The sequence below is a fragment of the Gopherus evgoodei genome, chromosome 9 (assembly GCF_007399415.2).
Source record: "Gopherus evgoodei ecotype Sinaloan lineage chromosome 9, rGopEvg1_v1.p, whole genome shotgun sequence".
NCBI classification, from domain to species: domain Eukaryota; kingdom Metazoa; phylum Chordata; order Testudines; family Testudinidae; genus Gopherus; species Gopherus evgoodei.
Window position 1 is genome coordinate 105,399,774 of NC_044330.1, and position 20,864 is coordinate 105,420,637.

General features: G+C 46.3%; 1 protein-coding gene across 1 annotated transcript; it reads left to right on the plus strand.

The window, feature by feature from the left end:
- Positions 1-969: 969 nt before the first annotated feature.
- Positions 970-13,988, plus strand: RAP2C (RAP2C, member of RAS oncogene family). The gene is made up of 3 exons (XM_030575164.1): positions 970-1,287; positions 4,253-4,573; positions 11,549-13,988. The coding sequence occupies exons 1-2, from the start codon at positions 1,015-1,017 to the stop codon at positions 4,529-4,531; spliced, it is 552 nt and encodes a 183-aa protein (XP_030431024.1). The 5' UTR covers positions 970-1,014; the 3' UTR covers positions 4,532-4,573; positions 11,549-13,988.
- Positions 13,989-20,864: the final 6,876 nt, after the last annotated feature.

Below are 20,864 nucleotides of genomic sequence, written 5' to 3' on the forward strand. Positions count from 1 at the left end.
GTCTCGGCGTTCAGGGCCCCCTCGGGCAGGGTGGGGGAGGGGCGGTGTCCCGGCGTTCAGGGTCCCCTCGGGCAGGGTGGGGGAGGGGCGGTGTCACGGCGTTCAGGGTCCCCCTCAGGCGGGGTGGGGGAGAGGGGGTGTCACGGCGTTCAGGGTCCCCCTCAGCCGGGGTGGGGGAGAGGGGGTGTCACGGCGTTCAGGGTCCCCGCGGGCAGGGTGGGGGAGGGGCGGTGTCACGGCGTTCAGGATCCCCTCGGGCAGGGTGGGGGAGGGGCGGTGTCACGGCGTTCAGGGTCCCCCTCAGGCGGGGTGGGCGAGAGGGGGTGTCTCGGCGTTCAGGGCCCCCTCGGGCAGGGTGGGGGAGGGGCGGTGTCACGGCGTTCAGGGTCCCCTCGGGCAGGGTGGGGGAGGGGCGGTGTCACGGCGTTCAGGGTCCCCCTCAGGCGGGGTGGGGGAGGGGCGGTGTCACGGCGTTCAGAGTCCCCCTCGGGCAGGGTGGGGGAGGGGCGGTGTCACGGCGTTCAGGGTCCCCCTCAGGCGGGGTGGGCGAGAGGGGGTGTCACGGCGTTCAGGGTCCCCTCGGGCAGTGTGGGAGCGGGGCGGTGTCACGGCGTTCAGGGTCCCCTCGGGCAGGGTGGGGGAGGGGCGGTGTCACGGCGTTCAGGGTCCCCCCGGCCGGATCTCAGCCCGGAACCGCGGCGCCGGGGCTCCCCTTTGCGGAAGTGCGCGGGGGCGGCTCTCGCTCCGGAGCCCGCCGGTGCCGCGCTGTAACCCTTCCGGGCGGCCCCAGGCCGGGCCATGGAGTGAGGCCGGGCGCGCGGGCCGGGCCAGCCGCGAGCGACCTTCTCTTCCCCCCTCCTCTCCGGAGACGCCGCCGCCGCCGGGCCCAGCCGCGGCCTGAGGCCTCCGCGCCGGGGTAGCAGCAGCGCGGCCCCCTCCCCCCGCGGGGCGATGCGGGCGCGGCGCTGCCCGCCCGCCCAGTGAGTCCCGCGCCCGGCCCGGCCCGCCGGCCCCATGAGGGAGTACAAGGTGGTGGTGTTGGGCAGCGGCGGCGTGGGCAAGTCCGCCCTGACCGTGCAGTTCGTCACGGGCACCTTCATCGAGAAGTACGACCCCACCATCGAGGACTTCTACCGCAAGGAGATCGAGGTGGACTCGTCCCCGTCGGTGCTGGAGATCCTGGACACCGCCGGCACCGAGCAGTTCGCCTCCATGCGGGACCTCTACATCAAGAACGGGCAGGGCTTCATCCTGGTCTACAGCCTGGTCAACCAGCAGAGCTTCCAGGTACCCGCAGCCCGGCTCCCCCGCTGCTGCCCGAGCTCAGGCCCCCGCCAGAGAACCGCCTCTGCTGCCCGAGCGAGAACCGCCTGGCCGGCGCCGGGGGAGGGGGTGTGCGCTAGCCAAGAGCCGGGCCAGACCCTAATCAGCGTCCTGAGCCTAATTCTGTATTTTGAAAGGGCTGTTGTCGGGTTACACCACAGAACGGGCTGTTTTACTCCTAGCAAAACCCAGTTTGTAGAACATTAGCAGGGCCCTGCGCGGTCAGACCAAAGGTCCATCCAGCCCAGTGCCCCGTCTGCCAACAGTGGCCGGTGCCAGTGCCCCAGAGGGAATGAACAGAACAGGGAATCACCAAGTGATCCATCCTCTGTCGCTCATTCCCGGATTTGTAGTATTAATATCAAAAGCACCTTAAGAGGGAGGTACCTTTTTGCTGACTGTATAGACAAGGAAAACTACCAAGCACTAGAACAGGAGTACTTGTGGCACCTTTTAGAGAGTAACAAATTTATTTGAGCATAAGCTTTCATGGGCTACAGCCCTGTTCATCGGATGCATAGAATGGAACATATAGCAAGGAGATATAGATATAGATATAGATATAGATATATACACACACACACACACAGAGAACATGAGAAGGTGGGGGTTGTCCTACCCACTCTAAGAGACTAATTAATTATGATGAGCTATAATAAGCAGGAGAGGGGAAAAAAACTTTTGAAGTGATAATCAAGATAGCCCATTTCAGACACTTTGACAACAAGGTGTGAGGATACTTAACATGGAGAAATAGATTCAGTGTGTGTAATGGCTCTTCCATTCCCAGTCTCTATTCAGACTTGAGTTGATGGTGTCTAACTTGCAGATTAATACAAGTTCAGCAGTTTCTTGTTGGAGTCTGAAACCTACCAAGCACTAGCAGGATGCTACAATACTCGAGTTGCAAAACTATTCCCATTGGACTCTAGTAAATAAAACACTTGTTTTAAGTCATCATTAAAAAGAAATGCTTGTAAATCCCAAATTTGGGGTTAGATTTGACCTGTTGTGTCCTTTTAAACACTGCTCTTTAAAAAGCAATATTTTGCTAGTTAGTCTCATAAGGCCGAGGTAGGCTGCCTGTTTTCTGAACTGAACTTACTACTTTATAACTTGTGAATCTTGCTAATAAACCTGGCTATTTTCTTTCTGTATATAACAAACTGCTATCCAGTGTAAGTCTGATGCTCACACTGTGTGAGTGGTGTGTTCATGAGAACCACAGGTCACGTGTCAAAATGAAATTCAACCCACAAACTTGCATTGCAAAAACTGACAAGAAGCAAAAAATCCTGCAACCTGTAACCGGCCTAAACTGCTTCTGGTAATAAGCAGCTTGTATCTGTGGGAAATGACAGGACTTGGCAACAGGGATTTGGAACTTGTTTGTTGGCTTCAATTAGGTTGCTTGTGCTGGGTGTAGTCCAGCTTCTTGGCAAAACCTTTTACACCCCCACTAAGGCAGAATGTTTCTGTTGAAGGCTGAACATTATCTTAGATGAGGGTACATACCTAGATAAATTGTATCCAAGTTAGGGATTTATTTTCCTTGCAAAAGAACTACAGTCCTCATGCTGGGATGTTTCTCTCCTGCCTATGGTCAGGAATTGGGAGGCTTTCCCTCAAGAATTGAGGCATGTAGTTAAGAAAAAAATCTAAGAGTGGATGAATATATTCTACTTCAGTTGCTTGTTTTTTTTCTTCTTTAGCACATTTAATCAAAACAGTGTGGATGTAAATCTCCCTGTGAAGTTCCATTATCAGTGGCAGATTCAAGCACTTAATTGCTTCTCTCTTAGAACCTTGCAAGAAATTGCAAACTTTTATTTACTGTAACAAGTTAAAACCTTAAATCAGAGGTGGAGGAGAAAGTGGATCTAAACTTTCAAGAGTATGATATATAAATGTCCCTTCCTTTTTTATCTTTGGGAAGATTATAGGAATATTGGGTTTCACAGACTATTAAATTATGTCTTTATTGTATCTAAATTTGTCATTTAGGCATAACCGAGTGTATTCACAGGGAACACTTTTAGGCATGCTACTCCTACGCGGGAGAAGCTAGTGAGTTAACAATTTAATTAACTTTCACAGGCAATAGGCTGGCCACAAGTTTCTCATCTATTTAAGTGATCACAGAACCTGGATGCATAATGTAGACTTCAGTTTCTGTCATGAGTTTAAAGACTAACTTCTCTTTTTGTAGCAAATCCTGCTGAGGACCAGAAAATTGATTCAGTTCAAAACTATAAGTTAATTTATACAAACTCTGCCTTTATCTCAACTAGAGCTGGGCAAGAAAACTGGTCACCTGGCCCATGAAAATGTTTGAGATTTCAGTTTTTCCAGTTCTTCATCAGAATGAAACTGAGACCTTTTGAAACTTTGCACAGAAAATTACACCCACTCTAGGGAGTTCACCTGGGATGGTGATTGCCATAACCACAAGGTTATTCTCAGTGTGGCTGGAAATTGCTTCCTGGACCTAAAAAACCATCTCAACAAGTTCTGGTTTGACAAATCAGCATTTTCCAGTGGAAAACTGTTTGTCAGTTCCTGACTGGCTCTAACCCTAACCAAAAGGTTTTCTGGGAAATGAGAGGTAATTTTACATTGCAGTAGTGCACTTTCTAAACACATAGGAAGTGCCATGTACCCTGAAGAATGTGCATTATAGATGGAGGATAAATTTCTGAATTTTAGACACACCCTAATCTAAATCCAAGGTATCCATATAGGAATTTTTCATAAGCTGCTATGTTTATTTTCAGTTACACATAAGATCTATAGGTTTGTTAAAACACTTGTTTTTACAGTGATCTGTTTCCTGGAACCAGTGTTAACTTTTACAGCAATCAGCTGTAATTACTATTTTAAAAAATGATTAGTACTAAAAGTGTATTAACCAGTTGGATTGTTTAATCAGGACATCAAGCCAATGAGGGACCAGATTGTCCGAGTGAAGAGATATGAAAAAGTTCCTCTAATCCTAGTGGGGAATAAAGTGGATCTGGAATCCGAGAGGGAGGTCTTATCTGCAGAAGGCAGAGCTTTGGCTCAGGAGTGGGGCTGTCCATTCATGGAAACATCAGCCAAGAGTAAAACCATGGTGGATGAACTGTTTGCTGAGATCGTCAGGCAAATGAACTATGCGTCTCTGCCTGAAAAACAAGATCAGTGTTGTACAACTTGCATCGTCCAGTGAGAAAAAATAAAGAAAAACCTCAATCATGGCCATACAGAGCAGGTGGGTTGAACACATAATTAATTGATGTGGTTAACTGCTGTGTTTAAATGAGCAGATTAAGCTGCCACAAGCACTCCAAAATTAGTTGGTCTAACCTTGAAATGTCTTGCAACCATTACTGAGAGAAAGTTTGTGGCCCCAACAGCACAAGTACTTAATGTGTTAAAAATAGGCACCTTTATGTGAAATAACCTCTGTATGTTAGATCAGTATGCTTAACCAGGGGTTACTGCCTCTATCTGAAATATCCTGAGTATGAATACTAGTTAGGCACTTACAGCATAAAAGGAGGCCTGAATTCCTATGCACCTACTGACAGTATTTTACATTTAAGAATATATGTGGGAGCCTTGCATTCTAGCTGAACAAAACTGAAAAGATGGAATTGTGTGGAGGGGTTTCTCCTTGCTGGCTGCCTGACCCTCACCTCAGAAGTGGCTGCATTTCAGCAGTCAGAACATCACACTTGATTTGTCGTCACTGGGTTTGTGCACTCTTCAGTCTGTCAGTGCTGTCTCAGTGCCCCAGAAGAGAGAATTCCAATTTGCAGGGCTGTCTCTTCTGAAGGGAGGCAGAGCTCTGCCTCTTTCAGACCTCTGCTGGTCTGTGGGAGCAGAGGTGCTTGAAACTCCTCCCTCCCGCAGTGACTCTGTGCACAGGTGTGGTTGGAAGAGTGCAGTGAGTTCAACAGGGCCTTTATCTTTCTGCTTCTCCCAACCCCCTTCCTCCCATTTCCCCCTCTGCAGGGATAAAAGCTCTCTTGCAAGATTATGGTTAGCCTTCAGTGACCATGGCTCACAATCTCCCTCTCTAGCACTGCTGCCTGTATATATAGAGGCAGGCAACAGTGTTATAAGGAGTATCTCTGTTTTTCTCATGGCAGCTGTAACTCAGCAACCTTGTAGGAAAGGGGTGAGGACATAATCCCTGTGAAAGTTCGCTTAGCCAAAGAGTCTCTTTTATAGGAGAATGACCTGTGAGGATGAATAGGATAATATTGTACTTGAAGTTGTGGTTTGTTTGACCACCTCAACATCAAGAGTATGGGCACAGGGAATTCTTCATTAATATCCATTACATCGGTGGTTCTTAACCTGAGGTGCATGCACCCCCTGGGGGTGCGAAACGTGCCAGTTTTTTTAGAAGATAAATAATCGAAAACACAAATTAAACACAGGCACATAAATACAACTACTTTGTTTCATCAAACCTATGTATTTATTAACATTATACATGTTTTAATGATTACTGTAATATACAAACAAAAATATATCTAGTTTTAAGGGGCGTAAGAACAACATATTTTTTAGGTTTAAGAAGTACAAGAACATATTTTGAGAACCAAAGGGTTGCACGCTGCAGTGAAGGTTAAGAACCACTGCATTACATGTATAAAGCATGTTGTGAGTGTGTAATGTGATGTCTGTCTTAGATACCTTTGTGGTCCCCACTGTTTAGTATCACGATCTTTAATGTACTTCTATCCTCAACACTCCTGTGAGGTGGGGAAGTTTCACTGTCCCCATTTCACAGATGAGCAACTGAGGCACTGAGAGACTGACTTGCTCACAGTTACATTGGAAGTCTAGTGGAGCAGAAAATTGAACCCAGGTGCCAGGTTAGTACCCTGACCACTGGACTGACAGAGCAGAATTGAATAGAGAATCTACAGAATGCTACCTTTGATTTTGACTCAAAATGCTGCTGGGTTAGTCTCATTTTGAGTAAAACAAACCAGATGGTTCAGCTAGTCTTGTGACTACTTCCCATATGAGTTCCAGGCAATGAACCCTCAGCTATAGTTGTCAGGATGACGTGATTGGCTTTACTTTGCATGCCATTGTCATGTTCTGGTGTGGCAAGTCAGAAATGCATATCACATCAGAACATGCCAATGTTCTAGGCATCTAGGCCAGCACAGATGCTTCAGGAGATTGTTCATGAAACTTCATAGTGGATGCTTAGAGAATCTTCCTAATCTCATCAATCAGTTGTTGGCTTGTCCCCTAAAACATCAGGATTTCTGATTTTAAAAAAACCTGCAAAACCATAGCTAATGAGAACAGCCACAGTATTCGCTTTATAGATGTCTTCCTTTGAATCCTACTAAGTTCTTGACCTCGATACCTAGAGGCAATGAATTCTGATGGCTAATCTTGCTCCATTTCATTTCTTATCTCTAAACATTCCCAATGTTCAATCTCTCTCCTCATGGAAGCTTTTCTGTGCCTCTTAATTTTTTGCATCCTCCATTTCCAGATTCCTTTTAAATCCTGCCGTCTCTCTCTCCTGAGGCAGGGCAACCAGATCTAAACATCATATTGAAGGTGACGCTGTACTATTGGCTTACATAATGCCATTATAATATTTTCTATTGCAGGAGTTCCCATGCATTTTTCAGTCTGAACCACCTGTCCTCTTGATCTTGTCTGTTTGCAATTACAGTATTTCTCAGGAAGCTATTGGTATTCCTTGCAAAGGGGCAGGTGATAATTGCCCCACACAAGCAATCTCTCCAGCTCTGGCAAAGCAAAGTTCTCATCTTTCCCTAGTCTCCCATTGTCTTTTTAATATTCATGGACCCTTCATGTCCCGATCCAATCCTCCCTTTGCTCTGGTGCCTTCTTCCCTCTCCCCTACCATCTCCATTCACGGGCTCTTCTTGGACTCCATGGTCTCACCTGTTGCTCAAGCTCTTGGATCCTTTCTGCATCCCTGGCTCCCACCACCTGGCCCTTGTCTCCTGGTTCCTAGGGTCCAGTATCTCCTTGGCCTAATGACAAGCTTGGATACCAAATTTCTATCCAGTATGTTGTAATGGAGGGTGGCAGCTGACAACTTCCTCTGTCAGTTGTCTCTCATCCTAGGGATAATTGCTTTCGGATCTTAGATGGGCAGAAGCAGGTGGTAGCTACTCTTTTATAAAACTGCAACCTTTCGTGGCAGCTTCTTTCTTCTGGCACAGGGGTGTGGATCACAGCTTGGAAACCACTGTTCTACTCTACTCTGTGTCGCAGCATCCTGTCCCTTTTTTTGCTGATCTTTACTGCACACTGAGCTGGTCAGTGACTCTTTCTAGAACAACTAGTCTGTTTAGAACCCAGAAGTATGTATGTTTTGTTCAGATGATTCCTTCCAGTATGTACTACCTTGCATTAGTCGACACCGAATCTCCTCTCTCCTGCTGTCTGCTCACCTCTTCAGGGTTTCTGGTGAGCACAGGACCATGGACCTCGCTGAGTTAGTTCCTTCTGAAGTTGAAAGTCCTTTAATCTTGACTAAACTAAAATGTCACTTGCAAATTTTACAATTTTGTTGTTCCTCTCTCTCTCTTCCTGGTGTGGATTCCCACTGAAAGTCTTTTATCATGATGAAAATTGATCACTTATCCATATTACTTGTTTTCTGCCTTAGTCAGTTTCTAATAATCCATGACAGAATTTACTTCTTCACTCTGTGACTTCTTGGTTTTCTTAGTAGACAACATTTCTCACTAGAGGGTAAGTCCAAATTATCTGCTGTTCTTCAAACGTCAAGAAAGTAGTAGATAATTCTAGTAAAACGGAGAGCAAGGGCTTTCCTTCATAGAAACCATTCTAGTTTGTCCTTTCAGATCATGTTTTTCTCAAACACTTTCTTGAATTATTGTTTCAACCAGTTCATAGGGCACTGAAGGTGACATTTACTGGTCTCCAGTTTCCTAATATTCTATTGCTAGTATTCCATACTATCTTTTGCACACACCCCCTTCCTCTAATTTAGTAGCAGATGTTAATGAAATTCCTTCAGGTTTTTTAGATGAATATCTAGTTTTGATGTGCTGCCACTTAATTTATCAACTTGTAGCTCTTGCTCTTTTGATTCCTCAATCTGACAGTCCATCATCTTTTCTCTGAAACTTCCTCCAAATATGGAAACTTATTCCACTACCAAAGATACTGAATGTTATCTGCATAACCTGAGTGTATTCTGAATCTGTGCAGTACTTTATGGTGAGTGATCTCAGCAGTAACTCTTGATCAGTCATCTGCCCCTCCTCATGCTTGGATAACGTAATGCTAGTGGGAGCTATGTGCATACGTGGGTGTGAGGGGAAAACATCTCCTTGGAGTTTAAATTTGCAAGTGTGCGCATTTGTTCTACTCTAGAAAAGTAGTCCTCTGGCCTAGGCAGCTTTGGTAAACTGTCAGACTCACCCAACCAGCTTTTCCCATGCAGATCTTAGAAAATATTAATGGTTATACTTGCTCGTTAAATTCTTATCCAAGTCCCTGACTGGCACTTTATAAATACTGTCTCAGGGCTGATTATTCACTCTGGAGCCCTTTCTACGCTAGGGCTACTTTCTAAAAATGTGCCACCCTGGCCATCACCAGTTCAGCTCTGCCAGCATCAGGAGCCCTATTGTAAATAGTCTGTTATTGACATTCTTAATGTGTCCTGTACTCCTACTCAGTGCAAGTCTAACAGACTCCCTGTTAGCAGTCAGCTGGCGGCTGCCAGCCCTTTATCAGTAGGGTTCTCAGCATTGCTAAAAGTGGTAGAGCAGCACCATTGTTAGCAACAGTAGGGAAACAGCTTGAAAACTTCTCTCATGAATATGGGGTCTGAGTGTACAGCACTTGTCTGATAAATCAGGCTTTCACTTTTTTTAGTCCCTGGGGGACTAAGCACTTAACTCCCAAAGAGCTCTGCTCTGAATGTTGTTCACTTAAGTTTTCTTGCAACCTGAGCTGTGAAAGCTTTGAGCAGAGCTCCTAGTTGTCCAGTATCACTTACCCATTGTAGGACTCAATGTGATGTGATCTCCGATTTGTTTTCTTTTATTACAACTGTCAATTGAATTGATAAAGTGAAAACTTGAAAGGGCATGACACCCTAAAGAGAAACATCTTTCAAAACAGGAAACATTTTTCCATGTTGAAAATTCCCTGAAAACTTCAAATAGTGTTTTCCTGTTGTGTTATACAATAAATTATGCTCCTACATGTTTCCTGGATCCTTTCAAAGGAAGGCTTAGTCTCTGTAACTATAACTGTATTTTAAAGACTTTTTTTCTGATACTCAAAAATAGAATTCTGGAATCGTAGGGCTGGAAGGAACCTCGAGAGGTCATCTAGTCCAGTCCGCTGCACTCATGGCAGGACTAAGTATTATCTAGACTATTGGTTCTCAAATTTTGTACTGGTGACCCCTTTCACATAGCAAGCCTCTGAGTGTGACCCCCTCTTATAAATTAAAAACACGTTTTTATATATTTAACACCATTATAAATGCTGGGGGCAAAGCAGGGTTTGGGGTGGAGGCTGACAGCTCGTGACCCCCTCCCATGTAATAACCTCACGACCCCTGAGGGGTCCCGACCCCCAACTTGAGAACCCCTGATCTAGACCATCCCTGACAAGTGTTTGTCTAAAATACAGGTCATCAAGGGTGCAAAGACATAGCAGTTAGGTATTGGATATTATGGACTTGGTAGCTGTGTCTCCTGCATTGACAAAATTAATAAACTTGTTTGTACATGTGACTCAGAATAGCTACACATGCAATCCTGCATCCTAAGAAACAGCCTAATCTTGGTGGTTTAAGAGGTTTTTTAGTATTGATCAGAGTCCTATTATTGAAAATCAGATTGGTTTGACTTCCTGGTTTATGGAAAATCTAACATCACCGTCCGTGTTATGATACTGTAAGGCCCTTTCTGCTGGGGAAATGAACAAGCTAGTGTCTTCTGTCTGGCAGCGTTTAATCCTGTGGGAATTTTGCACCAAAACATTAAAAAATTCTGTGCACAATATTTCAAAGTTCCGCATGTTGTTTGTTGTCAAAATAACACAATATAATCACACCACTTTCATTTGTTTTGGTAATTTATTTTAAAATACCTGTCAGCAAGTATATCTCTAAAAAATACAAATTCTGGAAAAAATTTGATGAATAAATTCCTTTCTAGGCATATTAATACAGAGCTTTGAGTAATTCAGTTGAACTACTACACAGAAACGTATTTCTTGCACCCCTCAGAAGCAGTGCAAAGGCGTGGGGGAGTCAGTGGTAACAGAGGAGCTGAGGGAGAGGGAAGGAGCCTTGGAGTGATCCTGGAGGGTTGTTGGGTGTGGGTGGGAGAAATATGGAACAGTTTCTTTTGGGGAGGGAGAGAGATTGTTGGGAAGGTGGGGAGCCTCCATCATGCAGACCCTGGCTGACCCCGAGCCCCTCACATTCAGTCAGGCTCCTCTGCCCCTGTGACCTTGGAGCCCCCCACCTATTCAGCCCCTGGCTTAATGCTGTCACCTCACTAGCTCCTGAGCCTATACCCCAGTCTGTCCCCCCACCACTACCCCTTCTGAACCCCAGTCTCTGACCACGCCCCAGCAGTCCCTGTGCCCCACTCTGCCTCCTAACTTGGCTTCACACCATTGGTTGCTAGCTGTCACTGCTGCTCAGCTGGCTGTTCTGGTGCGACAGTGGCCTCTGGCGGGCAAAAGGTGGAACTGCAACACTTCCTGGGCAAATGTTTTCTGCCAGGAGGGGGAATTCTGCTCCAGACTTGAATTTTGCATGTGTGCAGTGGCACAGAATTTTCCCAGGAGTAAGTGTTTACCTAGAACACAACTGCTTCATATTATCTTAGCATATTTTGGGTTGAATCCAGCATATGTCACCAATGTAGAGAATTAATTCAAATTCTTCAGTTATTCCTTTAGATCTTCATAAGGTGCTTCATAAGGTGCATGGTATAGAAACCTAGGTAATGCCTGCTAGCCTGCCTTCCATTATCAATAGAGCTCATTTGAAAAAACAGGAACTCTTTTTTTCACCAAAGCTTCTGTGGAAAAATTGGTCCTTTTGATCAAAATGTTAGCAAATTTCCACCAGCTTTTTGTTAACTTGTTAACTAAAGCTAACTTGATTTAAAGATGTGTAAATCTGAATATGGCTTTTATTCACTACTTTTTTTGGTCTAAATTGCAGATAAAACTCAGAGGAAACTTGCACAGATGCTGCTTTGGAGAACTCTTTCAGACCAGGTTGCAGAGCTGAGCCTTGGTAAACCTGTCTCTATTACAGCACATTGCCATACATCTAAGTGCATAAGGTCAGTGGCCTTCAAGATCCACAGACCTTAAACAGGAATGCTTAGCATGTTTACCATAAGTTAAAATCTGTTCTTTATCTTCCTTTTCTAGCTTTCTAAGTTCATATTAATGGCTAATATGCAAGAATTCATTTTTAATATTTTAATTGATTTCTTTAATCAATTTCTGAACTTGTATTTATTAAATACTTAAACTCAGTATTACCTACTCAATGCCTTTTAAAAAAGATTTAATGGAGAATAAATTGAGCCTTAAACAAATGGTTACTTCTGTATATTACCTCGCATCAATGCTTAATTCTATTTGCAAAGTTTTCTCCTACAGTGTAGTTGGTCAATACTTTGAGACTTCATGTTTACGTGTGACAGTGTCATGAAAAGATACTGAAGACACCTCTTACGTTGTATGGATGTAATATCCCTTTTCTCAGTCATATGGAGTTTGTGATAGTGTATTTGTAATTGGCCTGATATGACAATAGGGATTATTTGAAATGGGCTATCAAGCATCCAGCTAATGTGTTCTTACTTCACAATACTGTGGGGTTTCAGACTTTTTATTAATGGTAATTGCAGTGTTGAAATGAAGTAGTATGTTTTTCCATTCTGTTAAGTTTCTAAATTTGCTTGTTTATTATCTGCTTCAGTATGCCTTTGAAAAGGGACAATGTATCCTCCAAACTGGGTTGTATGCCTAACCAGAGTTAGCTCAAGTTTGCCCAGCATATTAAGTGACATCTAGTGGACCTCTGCACTTGTAAATCTAATGCAAATAAAATGATCTTACATTTTATAATTCCTAATTGTCTTTCTGAATAATATTTTAAAGCAATATTTGTTAATGTTTTTCTTGCACTGTCACAAATAGCTTTTTAGTTGTTTTTTCCCCCCGTAAACAAGTTAGCGTTAGAGACAAAGTTGGTGTAACAAGGGGAAAAGCACCAGGTTTCAGTGATATTAACTGCAAATGTGCTTTAAACAGCCATTGCCTTCCATGTTGTTTACCTGTTCAACATTTTGTCTGAATACTTGAAAACTTTAACAATAACACAGGTATTAAAGCAGAATGAAAATGTATAAAGAGCAGATGAAATCTTTGTTCAGTTTTATTAACAATTATTGCATACATGAGAGCTTTTTCTAGTGGTGGTTTAAACTGTGTAACTTGTTTTGCAGAAGTTTAATAACTGCAGCTTACCTACTGCACCAAAGTTCTAGGTTTTTAGGAGCCCAGCTTTAGTCATTTGAACATGCTTCTAATAAATATAAGTGTACATTTTCCCCGTAATAGCTCTAGTAAAAGCAGTGATGGATATGCGAGGAGAAGCAATTTAAAATTCACTAAATATATTGTGGATGATGGCATGCAAACAAAACTGCAAATGAAGTCACCAGTATAGTATCTCAACGTTCATGTGGTTTACTGGGTTAACAGAACACAGGATCTTAAGACTTACAGTATTTAGCAGAAATTAAGATTTTATTGACTATGTTCTTAGTGTTGAATTTTAATTTCAATGAGAATAAATTTTCTATGGTTTCTGCTTTGATATCAGAACACCTAATTTTGCTGTGTGGTTACTTAAAACACTTTTCCCTGTTTGTACAAACTTTTATAAACAGGCCGAGGCTAATATTTAGGTTTGCACTTTAATACCAGAATTAAACCAAACCCTGTATTCAAAGTAGATTTAAGTGGTGATTGTTGGTCTTTTAGTAGATATACCAAGTAATAGGAAATAAACATAAATCGTTAAGATCTTAGTTTTCCATTGTCTAAGGGGAAAAAAGTTGGGTTGATATCAGTTGGTGGTTCTTTCCTATGGGTAGTTTATCAAACAAAAGTATTCATTTCATTGACCTCAGCAAAAAAAACTTGACTTGAACTAGCTTAGAGTGATAAGGATGGGAAAATGAGATAAAGATGGTTTCTTCAGCACACTTCGAAAAAAGGGACCAAAAGTTATTTTTAGACTTCCTCAATAGATTGCATGTGAAGTTGCTTATTAGAATAAGAAGCTAATAATAAATGCAATATATGTATTGTCTCTACTATGGCATCTGTTTAGGAGTTGTTCAAATCACTGCAGTAGGGCTCTACAAATAAAATGTAACCTAACATCATATATCTAACGTACTGTATCTTTATCAGTGAGAGGTAAAATCTGGAATAACAAGTGCAAAAATTGAACAATTACCTATAATGCTTTGTAAAAAGTTTTTCCGATAGATTTCATTCTTGTCATTTTGTAAGACAACCCTACGGTCCACCTGTTTGTAACTTTTTTAATAAAATAGATATCGGTATTACCAAAATGGGCTCACTGTTTGATTTTACAAGTGGCTGTTCTGCAGGGCTGGATTAATGCATAAACGTTATTCTCATACTTGGGGTTCAACATCTCTTCTTTTAGTGGTTTTAACGTGTACTAATTATAGAGACTGCTCCAGCACCTCTGTATAGTCTGTCTATATTACTGACTGCTGGGGTGGCTTAAGGCAAGTGGCTTTGTCTCCCTACCTGCAAAATGGGGGTACATCGGCACCTGATGGGTCCAAGTAGTTTGCGTGTCTGTAAGTGACTGAAGAGGTAAAGAACTGTGTATTCCTAGCGAGGAAGACTGTTTTGGCTGACATGGGACTGGGTGGCAGGGGCTGTGGACTCTATTCCCTGACTCACTGTGATGGGGTTGGGGCAGGAATCACTGAAAGAGCCACTAAAGGGCAGAAGTCTTGTACATGGGTATTATGCCGTCCTCCCCCTCCCTTGGAAGAGATGGTGTGAGAGTAAATTTACTAATGAATTGAAAGCAATTCAAGCTTCTCTGATATTAAAGCATTAAATAAAAGCAAACTTCTGGCGATGTACCATGCATACACCTTAGGCAGACCTCCCGTAGCTAAGGAGCTTTGTGCAGCGTTAATCTTCCCTGATGCTTTGTTTAGTGGACTTAGCCACTTGTATGTCTTATCAGACTAAATCTCACTCACTTTTTATGGCTCACACTCCCTGTTAGCTGTGTAAATATCTCAAAGACTGCAAGGAGGGAAGTGGATTTGTCAAGGTTTTCAATCCATAGGTCCAGTGGATGGCCAGTGTTGATAGTTACAAGCTCTGTAGTAGCATCACCTTAGCCATAGCATTACTGGAGCTCATCCTCAGGAGGGGAGGGCATCGTTACAGTGTAGTCTCTCAACTCGGAAGCTTGCGTGCTGCTCAAGAGGAGGTGGCAGAAGCCCAGCCTGCCCCATTTCACCCCAAAATACTGTGCATGCATCACTGGTGAATAGAAGTCTTCTGGCTACTGAGCATCACAGGGCAGTTGTTTGCCTCTGTCACTTTAACTCCAACACAGCTTTTCATCTGAATACATTAAAGCTTTAGGAATCCACAAATACTTGGCATATTGGTGGCTTCAACCTCATGACTTCTGTAGGCCAGTCAAACTCAGCTGGGATCCTGACCCTTATCTGCACTAGCTAATGTTGTCCCATCACCCTGTACTGCTAGAAGTTTGTGTAGATAGGACTACAGTACTGTGTACCCTACATCTCCAACTGCTCCATTAGTGAGAGGGAAGGGGACACTGCCCATTCCCTAGGGGGGAACTGTAGTGAGAGAAATGGAGAGAATTCACTTTTGAACTGTTCAGAATAAATAGCCTGTGCTGTCTTCACTGCATGGATACCTGGCATAAACTGCACTGGCGAGAGAGCAAGCAGAACCACTGGTACACTTATTTACAATGGTGCTTTCAGATGTCTGGTAGCAGTGAATAGCTGTTAGAATTAAATTCACCTCTTCAGAGGTGCACACCTTGGCTAATCCAGGCGCACGCTGCATCTGTGTCTCAGCAATACCTTCATGGACAAAGGGAACAAAAATGGCCTATTCTGAAATGTAACAAATCAGCGTGTCTTACGCTACAGCTGCGTTTGTTACAGGGAAGAAGTATGTCACTCTGTAGGCAGTGATGTTTCCAGTTCCTTGTAACACTTTCTGCAGCCTCTTCTGACTAACAAACAAGCAGCTTTCTTACCCTTGGTGGCTACTTCCTGTCTTGCCTTATCAGATTGAAACTCAGCATGAGTAAACTGGTGGATGACATCAAACAGGAGGGTAGCAAATGGCTTGAACCAAAGGGGTGAGGGGAAACTGGAGTAGTCAGGGCTGCAGGCCAGCGGGGAAGCTAGGTATTAGTAAGTGTAAAGGCCAACACGCACCAGAGGTATGTCTTCACTCTAATCTGACTCTGCCTCTTCCTTGGGTGCTGCCATGAATAGCCCCCTCCCTCCACATCCATGCACAAAACTGTCTCACCGGCATTTGGTGGGGCTCGCCGGCTTGGGGTACAGGCCAGAGCTGGTAAGCCACTCAGTTTGCAGTGAGGACACAGGCTGAGTGTCCTCTGTGCGCAGAAGGGCAGACAAGTTCTCTCACACTTCACTGCGAAAGAACCAGAGTGCCTCAGTTTACAGTACAAAGAGCCACAGGCTATGTGGCCAGACGGCGTAGCGATACGTGAGTGAGTTCAGCTCCCACGAGCTGAGGATGCAGGAGGTTGGGCATGGCTTTTCAGTGTGGCTGCGAACACCACAGTGACATACCTCAGAAGGAAAATGACAAATAGTAAATGGGTGATGTGTAACTCATGCTGTGTTCCAAGCAAGTGTGCTGTTATCGCTGCTCTTTTGTGCCTCCCTCTTAGTTATTAAGGTAGCTAAACTTTAAAGCCCTAATTAAACCAAGTCAGTGTACAGATTCTCTCATACAGATGGGATAACATGATAGATGTATTAAACTGTTGAGGGCTTTTATTGATTTATAGTCATATTACCATTGCTCAAAAGCCAAAATTGCCATTGTAGACTTTCTATTCAGCACTAGTGGAAGAGTGGCTCACACAAGCCTAACGGCAGGAGTCTCCTGTAGTAGGAGACTTGACTATTTCTGTGTCAAAGCCCCGATTGTGGAATTCACTCCATGTGCTGAAGCAGGGTCTGACTGAAGTGAGGGGAGCTCTGGAGCACAAATATCTCCCCACACAGGATTGGGCCTTTATGGCTATCCCGAATGCAGCACCCCTTGGTAAAACCAGAAGTAACTATTAAAACCAGCCCCCAAAGGAATATAACAGGTGAGACAGGGAGAGAGGTGTGCTAAGTGTGAAGGAATCGGGTATAGCTGCGCCCCTTAGAAAGCTGTTTCCTGGTTATACAAGGGGAATATGGCTTCCTTTTCTACTTTGATAAATACTCAAGGCCTGGGACTTATTTCTGATCAGGGAAGATTCAATGGAAGAAGACAAATGTATCAAATGTAAAGGGGAGTTGGGAGAGAAATGATAGTCCCTGATGGCCTATCTGCTGATTTTTTGGGGATTATTGAAACAGGACTTGTCAGAAGGGGTTTCTTTCATGTGTCTGTTACTGTTGAATTGCTGCTGATTCACATCTTGATTGCATTCCATGTTCCTGCAGCTTTATATTTGATTTGAGACCCAAAGTAGGCAATAAAGCACAAAGTGGATGGCTGGGGCAGTTCCATGAAGAGAGCTAGCCCTTTAGACTAATGGAGGAAACTCACTAGCAGCATCTTAAAAGGGGTGTGATCAAGAAAGAGAGTGTATAAAAAAAAAATGGCACCTTACAGACTCCTATTCATTGGCCTGCTCTAGTGACAAAAGGGTGGGTCTCTTGCTCTTCACACCATGCAAATAATGTAAAGAAACCACCTGGACACAGCCAGGTCCACATACATGTGTATACCAAGCACAACCAAACAAGCCAGGCCTAGCTACATACACAGTGCTGCTCTGGCTGATTTCTGGCAGCCTCTAAAATGGAGAGTAAGTAGAACGAGGGCTTGCAATAGGAGTTCCCATCCTATTCCTACACGCTGCACAGAAGCAGGTTAATACCGCTTTATTTCTGAATTCCAGTTAGCACTGCCCTGCCCACCCAGCTGTAAAAGTGCATACTAGTCGGGCAAGCTCAGGATTGCTTACCCAGTTCCACCTCGAAGGCAAAATTCGGCCTGCAGTTACAGCTGTCAGCTCCGTTGAGGGCAGCACTGAGCTTGTAAAATCTTTACTGGGGTGAGGATGCTGTTGCCAGAACACCTCCATCCTCAGTTTCTTATGCTAGGTTGTGGCGAAGGGGAAGGGGAGGGAAAAAATGACTCTGTTTTCATGTAAAAAGATCCATTTGGCATGAAGCCAAGGGGAGAGTGATTCACCTCCTATGTAGTCCTTCAGTTCCCTTTCCGAGCCTGACTTCACTTCAGATTCCTTCGTGATGACGAGAGCTAGCGATGGCACTGGGTAACGGTGGAGAAGAAATGACGATGTGCTAGAGAAACAAAGCAATATTAATTTTCAGACAATTGTTGCTATTTATTGTTGTCTCTTGGGGGCGGGAGAGAATATAAGTTAATTAAAATACTTGTTAAGAGCAGTGACCGCTAAAATGGCGCACAGATTTTTCTCTGTCTCCTGTCAGCATAGTATCGAAGGACAAGAGGAGTCGCTTCACCCAAGAGCCCGAATTAAATTTTGGAACATATCCCCTCAAACCTTCCCAATTATTCATCCCCTCTGCCAGAAGAGGGGAAAGCTCAGTGCTCCCTCTTGAAGCATGAGACTTGGATGACCTTGTACAAGGACTAATCTGAGGACTGCACTGGGTTTCCTCCCCCACACAGGGATGAGTTTTCATATGGAACAGAATGTCGATCCAGTGTCTTCTTGCTCCAGCCCTTGTCCCCAGAAGGAATGACTTTACCCTGGCCTTAGGCTTCCTTTGGGCGCTACACTGGGACTTGACAGAGTGACGGATGGCCTGGAATATGACAGACTTTTTTGCAGCCTCCTTAGCAAAACCCTGTGGCCAGAGGGGTCTGATCCGCCATACCACAGGCATACAAAGCAGCTGGATTTCCTTGCCTAGCTGCTGTCGGGGATCACTCAACCAGAGCTGTTCATCCTGAGCCAAGGGGGAAGCCACATCTGTCATGAAAATGTGCAAGGCAGCTCCTGAGGAAGTAGTCTTTTCCTTTGGGGTTCGTCCATTCACCAAGCTCGACAGACTCGATGTGGTGGCTTCCTCAGAATCAGCCTTTGGCTATAGGATCCTGTAAGCAGGTCGTGTCGGGGCTCATCCCTCTCAGGCGCGGTGGGGAGCCAGGGCGCCTCCTTACGCACTGCAGTCCGGGTAGGCTTAGCCCCTCGGCAGGTGTTGAGCAGGGTACAAGGTCTGTAAACAAGGTAGAGCCCCAGCCCTCTAGCCGGGGTCGGGGCTCTCAAAGTAGATAAGCCCCGGCCCTTGGACAGGGCGGGCAGCAATAGTCCAGGCTCAGGCCTCTAGCAGGGGCTGAGCAAACATAGTATCAGCCCGGGCCCTTGGCTCGGGCGGGCAGTAATAGTTCACGCTCAGGGCTCTAGCAGGGGCTGAGCAAACACAGTATCAGCCCGGGCCCTCGGACAGGGCGGGCAGTAATAGTTCAGGCTCAGGCCTCTAGCAGGGGCTGAGCAAACACAGTATCAGCCCGGGCCCTTGGCTTGGGCGGGGCACCAAACATAAGTCTAATTAGCTCTGGCCCTTAGGGTCCGGGCAGAGCAGTGGCAAAATCAAAGGGGCCCAGCCCTTGGCTTGGGCGGGGCACCAAACACAAGTCTAATTGGCTCTGGCCCTTAGGGTCAGGGCAGAGCAGTGGCAAAATCAAAGGGGCCCAGCCCTTGGTCAGGGCGGGCACCAAACACAAGTCTAATTAGCTCTGGCCCTTTGGGTCAGGGCAGAGCAGTGGCAATCGGCGGGAAGAGGGGGAGTCTGCCACCAACGCAGGCCCTCCCACTCCACTGCGTTCCAGCCCGGGGCCCTAGCAGCGGTCAAGACCCGCTGCGGTCAGTGGGGATCCTGGCCGCAACACACTGACATGGGTTCGGGCTCTTCCGGAGCCAAACCAGGGTCAGCTACCCCCGGGCCACTTCCAACCTCCCCCTCTCTGGGTACCTGGTCCTTGCCAACATCGTCTGGGGGGGTCCCAGACCATGGGCTCCTCTGGGTACCGGTCGTGGGGAAGCTCAGGACACTCCTCGGGGCATCGGGCACACGGCAGGTCAGGCCGACGTTCCTCCGAGTACCGGGTCTGAGGCAAGTCCGGCCGGCGCTCCTCTGGGTAGTGGGCGCGCGGCAGGTCCGGCCAGCGCTCCTCTGGGTAGTGGGCGCGGGGCAGGTCCGGCCGGCGCTCCTCCGGGTAGGGGGCGCGGGGCGGGTCCGGCCGGCGCTCCTCCGGGTAGTGGGCGCGGGGCGGGTCCGGCCGGCGCTCCTCTGGGTAGTGGGCGCGGGGCGGGTCCGGCCGGCGCTCCTCTGGGTAGTGGGCGCGGGGCGGGTCCGGGCAGCGCTCCTCTGGGTAGTGGGCGCGGGGCGGGTCCGGCCGGCGCTCCTCTGGGTAGTGGGCGCGGGGCGGGTCCGGCCGGCGCTCCTCTGGGTAGTGGGCGCGGGGCGGGTCCGGCCGGCGCTCCTCCGGGTAGTGGGCGCGGGGCGGGTCCGGCCAGCGCTCCTCCGGGTAGGGGGCGCGGGGCGGGTCCGGCCGGCGCTCCTCTGGGTAGTGGGCGCGAAGCAGGTCCGGGCAGCGCTCCTCTGGGTAGTGGGCGCGGGGCGGGTCCGGCCCGGCGGGAGCCCAGGCACCAGCATCTGTCCTCTCCGGCAGCCTGCGCCCAACTGAGTGCTGGGGCCGGGCTTTTATACTTCCTGTCCCGCCCCTTGACTTCCGGGGGCGGGGACAGGCAGTGCTGGCTCCGCCCACTGAGGCACCTGCTCTGGCTCGTCCCTCTCAGGTGCGGCGGGGAGCCAGGGCGCCTCCTTACAGATCCATAATGCTGAGGTTCAGAAAAGGTTTCCCCATCGCTTTCTTAGTTCCCTTTCATTAAACGGTCCCTGCTGATTATAGTCCAGGCATCTCTGTTGCTGGCACTGCATGGCTAGTAAAGGAGATATTGCCTTACCTGTAAACCGGATTTCTGTGATGCTGGTAAAGAATTCTGGGCACCCTCCCTGATGTGCAGTGAAATCTCTATATGTTTCTAACAAGTGTCTGGCTTGTTTTTGCCTTGGGACAAAATAGTGGATGTTTCCATGCCTAGTTCACAGTGGACCCTGGAGAGGAAATCAGTCCTACATCTTTGACCGTTC

Coding starts and splice junctions, on each gene's coding strand:
- RAP2C (XM_030575164.1), top strand. CDS start 1,015: ATGAGGGAGTACAAGGTGGTGGTGTTGGGCAGCGGCGGCGTGGGCAAG. Junction 1,288..4,252: donor TCAACCAGCAGAGCTTCCAG/GTACCCGCAGCC, acceptor TTGTTTAATCAG/GACATCAAGCCAATGAGGGA.